This window comes from Leptosomus discolor, chromosome 2, assembly GCF_034619465.1.
Source record: "Leptosomus discolor isolate bLepDis1 chromosome 2, bLepDis1.hap2, whole genome shotgun sequence".
Lineage (NCBI taxonomy): Eukaryota > Metazoa > Chordata > Aves > Leptosomiformes > Leptosomidae > Leptosomus > Leptosomus discolor.
Genome location: NC_141392.1, coordinates 101,540,492 through 101,557,682, shown reverse-complemented (window position 1 = coordinate 101,557,682; position 17,191 = coordinate 101,540,492). Strand labels below are relative to the sequence as shown.

General features: G+C 35.8%; 2 protein-coding genes across 2 annotated transcripts in view; one reads left to right on the top strand and one right to left on the bottom strand.

The window, feature by feature from the left end:
- The window catches only part of MCPH1 (microcephalin 1), a 126,606-nt gene that overhangs the window by 68,339 nt on the left and 41,076 nt on the right, over positions 1–17,191 (top strand). The gene's annotated exons all lie outside the window — the stretch shown is intronic.
- The window catches only part of ANGPT2 (angiopoietin 2), a 42,302-nt gene that overhangs the window by 16,673 nt on the left and 8,438 nt on the right, over positions 1–17,191 (bottom strand). Inside the window, exons 2-3 of the mRNA XM_009949633.2 lie at positions 3,262–3,417; positions 998–1,119 (exon numbers count right to left, since the gene is read on the bottom strand). Of these exons, the coding sequence (XP_009947935.2) occupies positions 998–1,119; positions 3,262–3,417 (278 nt within the window). The remainder of the gene's footprint in view (positions 1–997; positions 1,120–3,261; positions 3,418–17,191) is intronic.

Here is a 17,191-nt window from a genome sequence, read left to right as displayed (position 1 = left end):
ATGCAAACCCTGAGAAAGCTGATGCATGGTCAGAAAGGATAAGTTCACCTAAACCCCATTGCTATTACTGAAAAATATCCTGAACCTTGTAATTACATTTCAAGCAGATTAGCTTGATGTCAGATTGTCTTTTTTTAGGTGAGAAACAATGCTTTTGTGTTTATGTGGGGTTTTACAAGGGTAGTCTAAAGTCTGCTGAGTTCAACACAAAAAAAAGTGATTTTAAAATTCATATGTACTTTGCTTTCTATTTGATAAGGACGCTTATTTTTATTAGGCTGGTAGATAAAATCTTTAGGGAGCATATATAAATGTAGGAGAGTAGTGAACAAAAATGCTAAAACATGTCTCCTGGGGTTTTTAAGCTAATTCTTTCAAAATAAAAAGCACTTTGCACATATGGTTCTCATTGAAAAACATGGCTTTGAAGGAAAAAACTTACTGTTATTGCTGCTTTTAGATTCCTCTGTAAACTGTTTATTGCCAAAAGTAAAATAAGACCCTGGTGATATGAAAATGAAACTAGCTGAAAGAAGGTATGAGCCTTTGGACAACAAATGAGTACAGAAACGGATAGGAGCAATAGTTGGCTATGGGTCTGAATTTCAAAAGATTGACTAGTAAGGAACATTGAATATGAGTAGTATTTGATTTTTCTCACCAGGTTAGGAAAAAATTGGGGCAATGACCTGATTGCATATTAGTATAGCTGTAAATTTGCTACAGCTGAAGTATGGAGAAGTATTTTGGTTTTAACCTTAAGTTCCTCATATAAAGGAGAACTTCAGATAGTGAAGAACGACATATAAACAGAACACAAGAAGAATAAACCTGCATGATTCTCTAGGCCTTAAATATGACCTTTGTAATGAGCATAGCTGGGTGTGGGGAGCTTCTGTACAAGGCCTTATTTCCCTACTTGAGTACCTTTGTTTCTAAAACCATTAAAAGGGCACTTCAGGGAATAGCATTTTATTGGGTTGATAAGCAAACGTACCTGTTTTTTTCTTGCAATTTAGTTATCTCGTTGGTCTGATCTGAAATCTGTCTTTCTAGTTTGTTTGTTGAAAGAGAGTGTTCCAAAAGCTGAAGTTCAAGTCTGGTTGTCTGGTTTAATACCTAAATAAAATTTATAAAAGTATTTTAAAATCAAGGTACTCGTTTAAATAAATTGTAATTTCTTTATGCTGTGAAATCATGCAAAACTCTACTTAAGCCTGTAATTAAAAAAATATTTTTGAACACTTAATTTGGGCACAAATGCTCATAGAATTAGAATGAAGCAGAATACACAGAATTGCACTGGTTTTGTTGTTATACTACCATATAACATTGGGAATATTTCAGTAGTATGCTATGTTTCTCATCAATGGCTAAGAGTTACTGTGTACTTTAGTTTTGCTGTCATACTTTCCCCTCTGTTACGATATTCCTATTTCATTACTGGAACTATTATGGTTATTGTTCAGAGCATAATTTCAGTTGTTTTCTCAATCTGGTGTAGAAAGAAAGTACTTTGTTTATCTCTCACTGGTAGACATCTTGTCCCAGTCCTGAAATCACTAGATAGTTCCCTCATAGCGATTTTCCTTAATCTCAAATTAGATTTTAAAGTGTATATCATGTGAACCACACTTCTGTTGATTCATTCCTTGCATTTTAATGTTACCCTTTCTATATGTATTGTTTACTGTCTAAATTTATTTGCATCTTTAAATGAAGAAATGCAGATATTAGGAAACATGGAAGATACTTTTCAGTTTGTATGAGGTTGCATTACTTTGAGATAAGTTTTCTAGAAATATTTTCTCATTGTTTTAGAACAGCTTTTTTTAATTCAGCAGAATTTGGCTTTCCTTGGCAGGAAGAATTGGTTACTCATGTCCTTCATGTTAAACAGTCATTCAGGACATGATTTCACACTTAAGTGTAATTGAAAACTATTGCCAAAAGTAAGTGTCCTTGAGAGAGCAATTGTTTGGTTAATTTCCTTACGTTGTTAATTAAGCCCTTAACCCAGTCACCAGTAATTTCAAGCAGAGAAGGAAAGTTACAGTAATGATTTTCTTCCTTTAAGCAGAAAATAATTGAATAATTTCCATGAAGACGTTAGTGTGAATGAATAAATACATTCTGTCAACACATGCAAAATACTGGGCTCCTGAATAATGCAATCAGAAAGTTGTATTCAGTATGCCTGCGAGCTGTGAACTATCAGTTTATCGAAGAGTTCACGAAGGCTTGTTTCAGGTTAAAAAATGTAATTTAATTAATCGTATGAATTCTACAAATAGTAAAATTTCTAACAAAGACTTTAGGTTTTACATGCTACTTACATTTTATAAAATGTTATGTGCTGCATGCTATATTTGTTATTTGTTTTGGCAATTATATATCTGAATTTTCCTACCATGTTAGCAAAACCGCAAATACACACCATTCTACATTGATTGGACTTGTCCTTATAACATACTGAAATCCGCATTCTATTTCACAGAATGTCTTATTGTAGTTAATGCTTTTCAATTAAAGCAATAATTAAGATTAAACCCATTAATTTTTTTTTTGTTTGAAATAATTTAGAGTAATATGTACATTACCCAAGTTTACTTCCATGTGAATATACTTTTCTAATAGCCTCCTCCTAATTCCTTTTTTCTTGATTCATCTCTGATTTGTTTATTTATCCCTCTCTTAAATAACAATAATATAGTGCATTGTGCTAGAAATGAACTGTTATCCCACTTGCAGTACCTGTGAAAGCATTCATTAAAAGACGCATTTTTCTTGATATTAAAAAATACAAAAGAAAATTTAAATGGAAAAAAAACAATTAGCCTGATAAATGGAACAAAGGCAGTTTGAAGGAACTCTTTTTTAGCTAAGATCTGGTGGTGAGAGGTGAATAATCAACAGAGATACACAACAAAGGTTGTATAGAAGCACACTGGTACCTAACTAATGCTTGGATATAGTATAGTAGTTTTAAGTACATAATCTTTAAAGAGGAATGTAACAATTGTATTGCAAAACATACTTCAAATCCTGCACTAATGGAAGTCTATAAAGTGACAACAATGGGCCTGAGATGGAACTATGTATTACCAAATACTGATGTTTCCTTAAGCTACGTAGAGCTGTTGATTACAATGAGTGAATTCTAATTGTTGAACTGAATAATGTCACACTAAACTGTGTTAAATGTATAGTTGTAGGTGGCTGGGAAGCAGAAGCATTTTTAGGTTGAAATTCATTACTTACTTGTGCTTCAACATCTGTTAATTTGCGGGTCTGTTCAGCTGTTTGGTTTAGTAAGTTTGTGCCTATTTCAATCATTACTGCAGTCTGGTTCTGCACTGCAGTTTGCTGGATCTCTACCATTTCTTTCTTCATACTGTCTTGGATGTAATTCTCAAGCTACATGGGAAAGAGAGAAGATAGTTGCATTCTTTAAATGTTGGAAGGGGGGGTAGTACAGTAAGCCTGCTGGCTGCCTTGCTAAACAAATTTGCTCCTTGCCTGTTATGCATTTATGTGAAGTTTCCCAATGTTAGGCTCTGTGAGAGGAAGGGAATATGACAAGGAATGTGTGGCCACCCATTTGCTAAAGGCAGGAACAGAGATTTGCGGGAGGTAGATAGAAGGCACGGTGGTGAGAATGCTTGTGGTCACTTGGAAGCTTTTCTGCCTTAGTGCTTCCAACATTGTAACCATCAGAAGAGCTTCACTAGCTTTGGCAGCGGTGGGAATTTTTTTGGAGACAAAAGCTTAGGAATTTAGTCATCTTCCTGTATCTAGACTTAAATATTTTCAAAAGCATTTTTCATCACATGACTAGAAGTCAGAGAAGAGGTCAGATGTCATGTAACACTGTTATATGCACGTTTTTATCAGAAAGCATTTCAAATAAAGACATGAAATAGGAAAACCTGTAAATACTTTAAATGCTTAATATTTAGGAATGCAAAAACTGTTTGAAGTACTTGATTCTGAAGTCATTTCTGTGTCTAAACTAATAAGGCTTTTTTGGTAGGAATTTTATAACACAGTACGCTGCTTTCAAGGAAAGCAAGGAGAAAATAAGTAGCGAGGAGAAAATAAGTAGCGAGGAGAAAATTCAAGTAACCTTTCATGAAGGAATGGAACCTTTCTTTCCACGTGTCTGGATTATCCTAAAGCAGTCTGATTTTTCTCCATGCTTCTTTAATATAATTTCCTCAATAACTGTCTTTCATGAGTCACTGCTTATGCTTGAACTCTTAAAAATCCAGGCCACGTGATTTCTTTTTTTTTTTTTTTTTCATTGCCTGGGTAAATTTCTAGAACCAAACTTCTACTTCATTCCATGTTGTTCTCGCAAGAGAACCATAATCATTTTTTAGTTTCATGAGGTACCTACAAAGAGGATACTAGCTAATAACAAATAGCTAGTGTCATTAAGCACAAATTACGAAACATCACCAATTTCTCATCTAACAAAAATGGTAAACCAAGTAGATACCCTGATTTGTAAAAATACTGTTTTGATAATGCTGTCTGATATGAATAATGGCTTGTAGCAAGGAGGAGCTTCGAACATTATTGTATGGCTACTTTCCAAAAGCAGCTTATGATTTAATATTCTATCAAACCACTGTTCAGATATAGCCATTCCACTTCTGACCAGCTAAAGATCAATTGGCAGATCTGTCAGCTTGGAATGATTCACCCCTTAAATATTACTTTAGCAAGGACTGGATTTTATTTTTTTATGACTTCACAGTTGTTTTTTAAAAGTGGCAAATGAGGAAACCAGGGTGTGTGAAGAAGTTAAAACTAAAGACTAAAGTCTCAAACTGTAAGTATATTCTTAGTTTGAAGTAAGCATTCTTTCTTTTTTCCATTGTGACCAAACTTTCAAAGCAGTATTTGTTTGGCCAATCCATTCTCCCCATGTGTCTGATGAACTGCAATGCACAACAGAGATTTCAGATCTGGCACAAGCTTTGACCCACATCTGCTATACTACTGCATAAGTGTACTTTCTTCTCAGGTGTAGCACAAGGATTTAAAACTAGCCTTTAGACAGCCTTTAGATGCTCTTGCGTAACAGCTTTTTTCAATACTAAAAGTAAGCATACAATCAACTGGGTTTTGGCATGGTGTTTCAACATGGGTATCTTCTATCACCATCACACTATGGCAATTAGAGTTGTTCCCTGTTCACAGAATCAGTTCTTAAGTATTACATTTTGCTCCTGGATATTCCTCATTTTCAAAAGCTTCTCCACCCAGAGACAAATCTAATTTGACCAAACATATTGGAATTTTTTTTAAAACTTTGGTGACATCTTTTATGCCAGCTTCTTTTCTGCTGAACTAAGATCAATGGCTTTAAACTGTGTAGTAATGGTAAGGCATCTTTGGTCCTTGATGATTAGGCTATGTCAGAGTATAGTGAGAAGTGCAAGATGGTATTTAGTGCACCATAGTTCCAGGAGATGTGAAAAATTCTGAAGGCTTTTATACAGATAAAAATAACTAATTTTTCACCAGTTAGATGCTGCTACATGAAGACCAAGAACAACAATTAATATGCGTCCCTCTGAAAAGGCTAGACATCTAGAGATTGAACAATTTACATGAGTCCAAAATAATTTTAGCAACTGAAGCTGGAGAACTGGACATCATTACAGACAACCTGGAAAAGACCTTGGCTCAAATGTACCTCTGCTAAAAGAAAATGAAGGGAGACCTCCAGAATGCATTTTATTTGCCTCAGTACCACAGCCAAGTAACTGTAATGCCTTTATAAAGATCAAGGTTATGGCCTCGCCTGGCAGACTCAATGCACATCTGCAGTGAGAAGGGACATTGGAAACAAAAAAAAAAAGGACATACAGAATAAAAAGAAAAGGAGTGAGACATCTCAGGTATCAGAGAGCTACCATATGAGAAAGCACTGAAAATACTGTGTCTTCTTTAATTTAGAAAAAAGGCTCACAAAAAAAAAGAAAGAAGGCAATAAATAGATGAACAAAGAAAAGACTGATCAAGAGCTTTGATTCTTTCATAAAATAATCTTGTGTATTAAACCTCATTCTTCAAGACTGGTTCCTCATGTTCACTAGAGAGATCAGAATGAGAATCTGAGCAAAGTCATCTCTGCAAACAGGATTACAGAACTGCATGACTTCTTTGAAAATGTTATCACTGAGTTATTCCAAAACACACTACTAAAAATGAGTTAATTCTGGGCTTAAAGGTAAGGTAAACATATTATGGTAGGCTTAGGCAATTGCTCAGTTAAAACACACAGTTGTAAGGTTGCTCTGATTACAGTATGTAAAACCTGTGATTACAGTTTAAGGCATCTGGTGGTTCTGGCTGCCAGATTTTTATACCTTGTCACTGTGCTTGCAGCCTTAGAAAGCAATTTTCTTTGGACACACAGATCTGCATTTCCATAATTTATCTTATTTGAATATCTGTATGTATAAGCCTATCTCCATGTATCTAATCTCTTTCAAATAATATCTCATTCATGTGATGTATTCTAAATCACTGAAGTATTCTCTTGACTCCAGTTTAACAGTTTGTCTTCACATCTGTTTTTCAACTTAAAATATTAAGTAACATAGGGAATATAGTATTTGTCCTTACTTATAAGCATGAAATATGAACATCAAAAGGGATTTATTTTAAGATTTAAAGCCAGTTTCATGATCTGGCTCATTTATTCTAATTTAGAGCAACATGAAGCATCAAAATTATATTGACCTCTTAAGTGGCTTTGAAGATTCTTGTGGGGTTTTTTTTCCCCTAAAAATCCTACAAAGCACAATTACATAAACTCCTTCATATTCTCTAATCTTCTCCCACTTTTGTGCATTCTGTGCATCTACGCATCATAAAATCTCTTTTCCTGACCTGAACTAAGCTACACACTCATCCCTCTTTACTTATATTCCCCTCTCTCATCATCATACAGTGCAAAACTGTAGAAAGTAAGACTTTTTACAACTGCATTTCATAAATTTTTTTTAGTGGCAGGTGCCTTACTTTCCTCTCTCTTCAAGATAAATAGAAGAATTACTTTCACCCAAAATTCCCATCATCTCCCACTGACCTTAGCGAGAGCAGAACATGTTCCCATTTCATGCTCCAGGAAAGTGAGGCCCTTGGGTTTCCCTAAGAGGGAGGCGGACAAACTTGTTCAATACAGGCTCCAGTTAAGGCAGCCAAGGCTGAGCTTCATTGACAACACTGAGGATTAGCAGCCATTTTGCAAGACTGCAGTTCTTTGTGACAGACTTCTTTGGACGGTACTATTCATCAGCTCCTGCCAAAGAGCCTCCTTCCTTTATAAGCAGTAGCACACTCAGAATTTCTGAAGGAGGGAAGAGTAGCTTGGGTCATTTACAAGAGGGAAGGGCAGAGGAATTAACTGCTTCAGTCCCCACCCATGAGTTTGGAAGCTTGGCAGTTTTGTTTGAACAGCATGTCTGTCTTCTCCAATATTTTGCTCAAATTTGGAAGGTGCAGCAGGGCTTCTTTGCCAGACTTCTCCTTTACCACGTGGCTAGCTATGGAAAGATAATTTTTAATCTTTTTAATTCAATTAATAGCTGGCATGTAAGACTTGGTTGATATATAACCTTGATTACATGATGGTTATTTTGGACAAAGTAATTGTCAAAACCTAATAGCTGACTATTAGTGATGCATCTTCTTTCAGAAATTCTGCTTTTGAGCAAGTAAGTCAATCAATTAATCCTACCTTAAGGAAATTGCAGGGGAGAGGGAAAGAGGTATTTAATACATTCAGATTTGAAAGAAGTTAGGTAGTTGATAGCATTTCGGTGACTCTTCGTGGGATTTTTTCATGAAACATTCTATTTTTTGTGTAAGACTTTGGCTGGAATGTATTCTTGAAGAAAGTAAATATAAAAATGAAAGTGCAGATGGGAAAAAGCATGTCTCTTAAAGTATGCTTAAATTGCATAAACAGCTGGGAAAACTGAAAAAAATAATTTCACAATTAAGGTTTATAATATAGTTATGGTGTTGCATTTTTAGAGAGACAGAATTCTCTAAGGTCATCAATTCGGGGCTGTCATGCTTTATTACTTCAAATCACATAAAATCATAAAATTCGACGAAAATACTTTAGCTAAGTTGCCAAAAGAACAAGGACAGATCAATCATATTGGAGCACATTCCAAAACATTGCTTTTATAGCCAAGATTGTCTTTTTTTAAGCAAGATTTAAATTGGCAAGAAAGAAAAGACAACATGTAGAGTATGCGTTAAAAGAAACTTGTTTTCTAACCATTGCAGACATAGTATTAATCCTTTATGAACGGCTGCCAATACTTATTTAAATGAAGAGCCTTCCTGATTGCTATTGTATAGTTTGTGTCCATATTACAGAACAATTTTGCAAAGAATCAATAACTTGTGCATTTTCTAGACACTTTAACTTACCATTTCTTTATTTAAAGTTATAAATGAGGTCTTGCTTTTGTTCTTTGCTGCCAAATGGTTAGTCTATACTAATTAAATGGTCGTGTTCCTGGCAGCATTTATAGCTATATGAATACATAACATGCCTTCTTTGCCAAATGCTACCCCATATAAATGGTACAAATAGTACTGGCTGCTAGTTTCATTTTATAGAATTTGACAGTTATTGGAGCAGTCTTTCCAAATAAAGTTTGGTGATTTTCTTAATGTTCATAACCTGATTCTGTCAACTGTAACATTTATTTTCAGAGAGAGATAATCATGAGTTTCTCCGTAGTGCTGTCCTCTAGAAGTCCCCTAGATGGCCGGAGCTGTATAATCCCTTGCATCCACTTCATCAGAATCCTATGAAAATCTTTTTTCCTTGAATCAAATATGGATTACTAGACTAAGCATTTTACCACTTTCAGGGAATTCATCTATAAGTTTGAGCACTGGTTTTAGGCTTTCTCACACCTTGTCTACTGAAATCTGAAGATAATCTTTGTCTTACAATAAATAATCCATTCTAAAACTGTACCTGCTAGAAGAAATAGCAAAGAGGTCAAAGTTTATCTGCAGTCCTATCTCTACAGCCCTGTATTTAGATCAGCAGATTCATTGCATGAAAAATGTCATTAGCCCCATAAACTCAGCAAGTGCTATGTGTGATAAACTGTATGAAGCTCAGCTGCGCTTGGATTGTTCATTCTATCTAGCAGCTGGTTGCTGGCCAAACGGAGAGGTCACACGCCTCCATGCCCCAGCCACGTCTTCCTGCTCCCTTCTTGCACTGGCTCTCACATTTGTTGTTGGACTTTTGACTAAGCCTGGAGGCACTAACCTAAAAGAAAACAAGGGACAATTTCCTGTCAAGGTTGTGGATTGCAGAGCTCTCCAAGATGTCAAAACTGTTACTAAGATAACGGTGGCTGTCGATAGCGTAGAAAAGTTATTTTAAGAAGTAACATAATTTAAAATTATATCCTAGAGTATAAATACAGACTTTGGCCAATATTCTCCTAAGGATATCAGTGCATATGAGGGTCATTATCTTCCTCTGATTGCAGTGACAACTGATTATTCTCCTGCCATTAATTTGAAGTCTTAGATCCTTCATACTCTTGGCAGTGGCAGTCTGATAAATATGGAATAATTTAACTAAAACTAGCTTTCTTCATGTTTTCAAGGGGGAAACCAAAGAATATGCATAAAGTTTCCATGAGAAACAGCTATTTCTATTCAGACTTTGATTGTGCTTAGTAATTAATTTACAAAATAGTTAAAAAGAACTTGCAGAACAGGTTGTATTATAACATACTGCATGCTTACTCATCTGATGTAGATAGAGAGAAACTGCAGGGATAATTACATGTTTGTAGTGTTTTTCCTGTATTTTTGTTTTGAATTTCCAAAAGTGGAGTAGTTCCAGTAGAAAACCTAGCAACACAAAATACAACATTTACATCTAGGCATTTTTTAAATATGCATTGAAGCTACGGTTTTTGACATATATTAAGCTGTCAAAAGCTTTTTAAGTTATTGTTCTTGCACCCTACTAAAAATGTCCCGTCCCTTTACTCAATTTGTGTATTTAAATGTGAATTTAAACCCAAGGAACTTAATCAACCCTTCCAATACCTGTGGTCATCATCCTGACACTTTGTTCCCTAAGATGTTTAGTTTATGCACAAAAGTAAGCAAGGTGGAAAATGAACTTAAGCATCCATAATCAGTTTTGCTTAGTTCTAGTGACAGGGTGAAATAAGAAAACCACTGATGAGTCTCCTCAGTTCTTTTTCTGAATACCTTTTCAGAGTACAGATAAGATCTTCCTACTTCTCATACTCCAGGTGTCTTGAGTTGTCTTTAACCCAGTAATGCTAGGTCTTAGTTGCCTTGCCCTTGTTTCAGAGTGGCAGTGTTCTTTGGATTGTGTGATTTCTTCATGAGTCATCTGAAGTAGAATTTAGCCTATAATTTGAAACATTTTTTTCAAACTCTGTGCCAACTGTCTCATTGTAGAAAGTCATCTATATATGCCACAGAATCCTTAAATTTCTGATTAGAGATACGTTTTTGTATATACAGAAACGTCACTTTCAATTAAAATAATAAGGATGTATGTTTATTTGTAGTATAACTGAAGTCTGCACACTAGGAAGGGTTTCTTGAGATCTTTTTGGATCCTACTGAACATGAATAACAGTGAAATGCAATGTAGTCTTTATAAAAAGAAGAAAACACTGTCGCAATTTCATCATGGCAGTTCATATAGGCAGTATGAAGTATGTTACCTACCTACATATGCCACACAGGCTGCTTAACGTGCGTGTATGTAATGAATGGAGCACCACATTGCCAAGCTCTCCACATGTGCTTATATTTGTATTTCCATATCACTGCAATGTATTGGTGTTATGAAGACAAAATACTGTAAAAAATTCAATTTTGCAGTTTTGTTCTCTTTAAAATAGCTTTTCATACTTGTTTTTGCAGTCTATCATGTGGCTACAGCTTAAAGTCAGAACAAAAATGGAAGAATCACTACCCCTTCCAAGATCCATTTATTTTGACAGACCTAAGGGAACACATTTTTAAGAGCACTGCATCAATCCCCATCAATCAGACCTTAAGCTATTTTAAATCAGCTTTTAAAAAAATAAGATTTTTTTTCTATGTTTTCTGAAAGTCAGTTATCAATTTTAGTAGCTTGTAACTTTTGGAAAAAAATTAGTACACTGCAGAAGAAAGAAGTGATCGTGTTCGGAAAATAGAAGTTTTAAATTACCTTTTTTCTTTTTTTTCTTTTTTTCTTTTTTTTTAACTTTTCCTGGGGCAGGAAGTCCCAACGGACTATGTGGTGTTTCTCAAGGGAGGGAAAAAATTCTTTTGAGAATGTATATGGGAATGCTTGAGATGTCTCTATGCTATTAGCTTCTTACATGCCACATCGAGCATGTCTGCCTGTCCAGACCTCCAGCTAAGATTTTTCTCTTATCTCATTTTCCTGTCAGCAAACAAAAGGTGAAAGTAACATCATAAATGAATACTAGCTGAAAGTGAGCTGTGATTTATTGGAAAATATTCAAGCTAAGATTGTGTAATAAAATACTAAAGGTTTAAATGCTAACTCTTAAAATAGTAAATACAGACTCCAAAGTAAATCATAGGTGGGAGATGGTTCATTTAATGCCACTTATGCACTAAATGAAAGCTTACCATTTTATTCTCATGTCTGATTACATCTCATTTAGAGGAAAGTGTTTGTTATGGTTTTATAATTTACACTTTCTAGTAGAAGGAAAAAATTGCCCCTTCATTGGCAATAAACCCCAAATATTTCATTAATATAACTCGAAACTAAATGCATGAAATGCCTTCATTGTCTGCACAAATATTTATGAGGAATGACTTTCACTCTGTGTTCCTGACTGGAACTATTTTGTACCTAACACTAAAATGTATTACAGCATTATCATACTTTCTACTCTGTGTTTTGAACTAACTACAAACGTTGCAATCAAAATGATGACCTGAGAGTGCATAGGAAAAGGGAAGAGACTTTGAGAGCTGAAACTATCCCAAAGGCTGTCTCAGAGTTGAGCTCCCACCATTCCAGATACTGACCTTGTTTTGTACATGTGATATCGCAGTACTGCCTTCCTAACTGTGCACACGTTTTCATATGGTTTGTCACATGGAGGATGGCATAGATTCTTTATGCTATATATGATGCATATACTTTTTACAGTGCATTTTTAGGAGATATAAATAAAATTGCAAATGAAAAATATTCTTGAGATTTCAAAAAAATGTTGTTGATAGAACCAGTCAAGTCGACAACCCTTTCAATATTGTAAATTTCTATATGGGTAAGGAAATCATTTAAAATCAAAATTTAACAACAGTATCTTCAGAACTAAAATCAGTTATTTCATGATTAGCCAAATAATTGTCATTAAGAGTTAAGCATATTCATTAAGGCAGTAATCTAAGATTCTGAATCACCGTTTTTCAGGATCACAGCTAAGTGGTATTTCTCTTAGAAATCTGGGAAGGAATTCATAATGTTCCCATTAGTCTAAAAATAAAGAATAAATAAATAAATACTGTGAGTCATGAATGGCATTTTGCCGAAGTTCAGTAGCATTGAAGCCAGGAAGACAAGAAGCCAATGATGCTTCTGCCATTCACTGAAATGAATATAAATATTCCTTGATATGTGCAACAATCCACCAACATTCAAAATTAGGATTCCTTCTTTACGAACAGTGTAAGAAATACTGCCAATTGATATTTAATTTTTAAATACTAGGTTATAGCATTGGGCTATAATTTCACAAATTGAATATTCAAACTTTTTAGAGACAAGCCTACGTGTTTTCAGTCGTATTTTGTACTTGCATGCTACCATCAGGGAATCAGGACTTTATCAGACCAGTGTAAAGATGAGATTCTGCCCTAAAAAGTCCACATTTGAATAAACGCTTGCTATCCCAGATCTAAAGAAATCCTTTCCCATTTGTGTATTTTTTCCATTCTGCGGAGCAGTAGGCAGCTGAAATAAAATTACTATCAGGTATGCTGGTGGGGGTACTTAAGACATTTTTCATGAAAGACATTGGCTATGTAGCCTTGTAAACTTTATGAAATTTTTATCGAATTTGTGTCTGTCACTGATTTTTCTTAATATAAAACCTTTTACCTTTTTAATCTCAACTTACAATATCAAGTGATTTTTTTTTAATTAATTCCTCTTTCAACCAGACAGCCTATTTTAGAGAATACCTCATGATGTGGTGGAGCAAATCATAGTGCAATTTTTTGAGGAAATATAAAGCAAATTCCTCTTTTCAAAATATGCTGTTGAGGGAAGTGAAAAAGTGTTAGGCATTTACAGTTCATTCTCAGCACTGCTTTCTAGGGAAGCAGTCATCTTGCATTCCACTTCCAACCAGAAGGAAGAATGATTTGAAGTTCAAGGATCAAACTAGTTAGGAAGCTGGCGAACACAATTAGTCCCTTTTGTAAGCTATAAAACTGGGTGTCTCCTGTTTCAAAGCTATGTTCACAGAGCATCTTTCAGCATGAAAAATCATTAATTTTTTTTTAAACTTCACCAATAAGGGAAACTGAAAGCATTTTGAGTAGTTCTTAAACTTCACAACATACTGGCTTCTAAATATAGTTTATAGAGCTTTGTAAGAGTTTTTTCTTGAAGAAGAAGCCTCAATGATGATGCTACCAAGAGAGAACCACTCATTTGAGCTGAAGGCCTGCCAATTTTTGAATGCTCAAGACTGAGACGGCACATATCAGCTGCCAATTTCAGTTCTGAAGGACTGAATTTTTCTACTAAGAACTCACGCACTGATTTTCCTGTACATTTGCAAAGAAAAATGAAAAAAAAACCCCAAAGGTAATTTCATCTCTTAAGTGCTGGAGTTCTTTCTTTAAGCCATGCTGCATCTCTTTCTCCCATTTCCATTGCTAATATGCTAGATGGACTGGTGAGGTGGTGTGCCTGAAAAGCTGCTACATTTTCATCACCAGTCTGAAAATTCCTTGCTTGCCAGACCAGACCTATCAGAGAACTTCCCCGAGGCTTCCAAAACACTGGGCGGGGGAAGCAGGACCCCAAAACCAAAATGGACTTGACTGTGACTAGAGAAAGCACTAAGGGCTGCCTTAAGTAAGGGAAGCTCAGGTGGTCACCTCTGCTTGGAGAAAAAAACTGAGCATCTTGATACATTCTTGTGAAATGACAAGATAGCTTATTTATTTCCCTTTGCTGTTCCATTAGCACAGTTAAGAGTCTTTAAAGCAAAAGCTTCTGAGGAATTCCATGCTTGAAAAACAGGAAGCTACTGTGTTAAGAGTGGACAAACACAAATATTTGGCAGTAAGATCAGCACGTATAGGCAGCATATTGCAGAAACAAAATGTAGTGTGTGATGCAGAAAAAAAAAATTTAAAAATGTAATCCTGATAATAAATACATTTTTTGCCTCCATAGCTAGGATTATCCACCTAAAAGCAGGCAGCTTAGTTTGCTGGAACAGAACCAAGAAGAAACATCTTTCCGTCCATTGGTTCCAGAAGTTCCTCTTTGTCTCTGTTGCCCCACTGAGCACTCAGGTGGTGATGGAAAGCTGAGTTCCAGTCAGTGCTCCTGAAAGGCTGAAGCCAGGCAGCTGCCAGTGGTGCCCTTCTATGAAGACCAGAAATTGGAGTGAGACCCTCTCAAAACAAACTATGCAAATGGCTGAGAACCAAAGCTGTGCACTATAGGGTGGGTATTTTATGGAGGAAACTGTCCCTGTCTGTCAAGATCTGATGGGATGGGCCACTGAAAAGGGAGACTTTTAAATGCACTTTCCAGAGACTCCCTTGGATGCAAGACTCTGCTCACAAGATGAGTAATCACATCTAGCAATGGAGAAAGTACAAGATACGGCATACAGCTAGCTAGGGAAAAAAAAAAAAGCTATTTGTCTACCCAGGAGACTACGCATGTAGGTGAGGGTTAAAAGAAATTTAACAAGAACAAAAGAATCCAGAACTGAAATTCTGAATGATGAGGGACGGAGAGAAAAGGGAGTTCAGATTGGACAGTCAGGAAGCTGCGTAAAAGGAACTGAATCTGTGTGAGCAGAATTTTAAAAATGGATGTGCCAGGGATAGGAGTTCATAAAGGCAACAAGCTGCAAAAGGGGGCTGGAAGACTGATGTTAAAGCCAGCTGAGGGAAGGAATTGTCTGGTTGGCTTGAAGGTTAAAAAACATTAGGAAGTTGGAAGGAAATTCACTGAGGAAAATGGTGAGTGCAAAGGACTTGACTGGATGAGACTCTTGGGAAATGTTACTCCCACATGGGCTTGAGAGGGACAAGAAAAGGAAAATGTGTATTTCCTTGTGATTAAAGTTATCACTCTTTTTTTCTATTCCAATAGCATGCTTACTAGTTAGATTGTCCACATGAAGTAAGCCTTAAAGCACATACCTGATTTACTGGTTTACTCCATTATTAACTTCAAATAGTTTAAAAATAGAAAATCACCTTTTGAGTCAAATGATTTTTTAGATGCGTCAGATGAAATCTCAGTTTCACTAAGAAGTCAGTGGGAATTTTTCTACTTGCTTAGAGCGGAGCTAGGGTTTTTGTATGCTGTCCTCAGAGCCTTTTAAAAATAATAAAGTTTACCATAGCAAAGTAGCTGAACTCAAGACGTGGATAAGTTTTCTCTAGATGCAAGTCAAATAAATTTATGTGTCAGGGGGTATTATTAACTATATTTAATCTTTCTTCCATAGCTGGTAAACTGTAGTTGTCAGAATCCTTGCTTGTACATTGTAAGATTTCAAAGGGGTCAGATTGTTCGTATTTGTTGCAGTTTATGCTCTTTCTAAGGGTTAGGTTATTAGTCTTGGGCTTTACCTTCTAGTTATTTGAACTTTGTTTCATGTCAGAGTAGTTTTCAGAAAACATTCCCAGTGAGGCTCCAGTAGCAGTTATAATAGGGCTTTTTAATTTACTATTACTTTATAGGCAATCATTATATCTGACAGAAAATCTGGCATCAGGATGGAAGTTTAACATAAGTGAAAACACAGGGATAGTTAATACGGTCAAAGTTCAGACCTCACGCGAGGAAGCTTAGTTTTATTTAAGTCAGTTCCTTAGAAGCAGAAAAATACAAGATTTTTTCTGTTTTTTCTCACTCGCTTAAGTTGTCTTTTGCCTACTTTATCCATTTTTTTGAAGTTGTATTAAGACACTGGAAGTTGGTGTTCCCTTTGAATAGTTGAATTACCCTGTTTATAGAAAAACTTTCTGAAAAGAAAAGCAAAAACATGGAAATTGTTTCATTAAGTCTTCACCAGGGAATTTTCTTGAGTATTGAACTGTCTCAATGGACAGGGTATTTGTTACTGCAATAGGAAAGCATGGCAAGCATGTTTTCCGTTGCTACATATATTTCCATCTTAATCTGCAGCTTTTATGATGTTTGAATGTTGACTTTTTGCACAGCTGAGACTGTCAGTTGACAGCTGAGACCGTGGAAAAAACGAGGCTACTGCTTCTTGAATGATTGGCACATTCTCCCTAAGGGGCTGTTTCATATTTCACTTTGAAGCTGAAGGTTTGAACTATTATCTTTCAGGTGGTCACACCTTGCTAATAGAAAATAGGGAGGAAAATTGTTGCCCAGAACATAATGTTGTATTTCAAAGGAAATGACCTAAAGAAGTGTATTAAGTGTCTTAGTATGATGTCTACAAGTTCTGTGGAGGAAGTCAAAACTAAAATAATTTTTAAGTGCCAGCTATCAAAATTAAACCCCTCAGCTTACTCAGATACCTCAGTCTAAGACATATGGTTATATGTCATATGACATATGGTCATCAGGTCATATGATGAACAGCAGGCCTCCAGCACACTGACATCATATCATATGTAGGGGAGCTGCTGGTGGGGCAAGGGCTATGGCTATTGCCCAGGAAATTTCCTTTCCACTGAGCTGGGTGTCTCCCCATTCCCACACCCTGACAGAATGGAACAAAAGAGGCTTTTTCCTTCCAGGATCACGCACGTCAGGTGCAGGCCTGAACCAAAAAGCAAGCACAGCGATGAAGCTGATACCAAGTGTACACGAGGTGAATGACTCTTAATGCGTGCAGCGTGAGAATGAACAGGTCTGCAG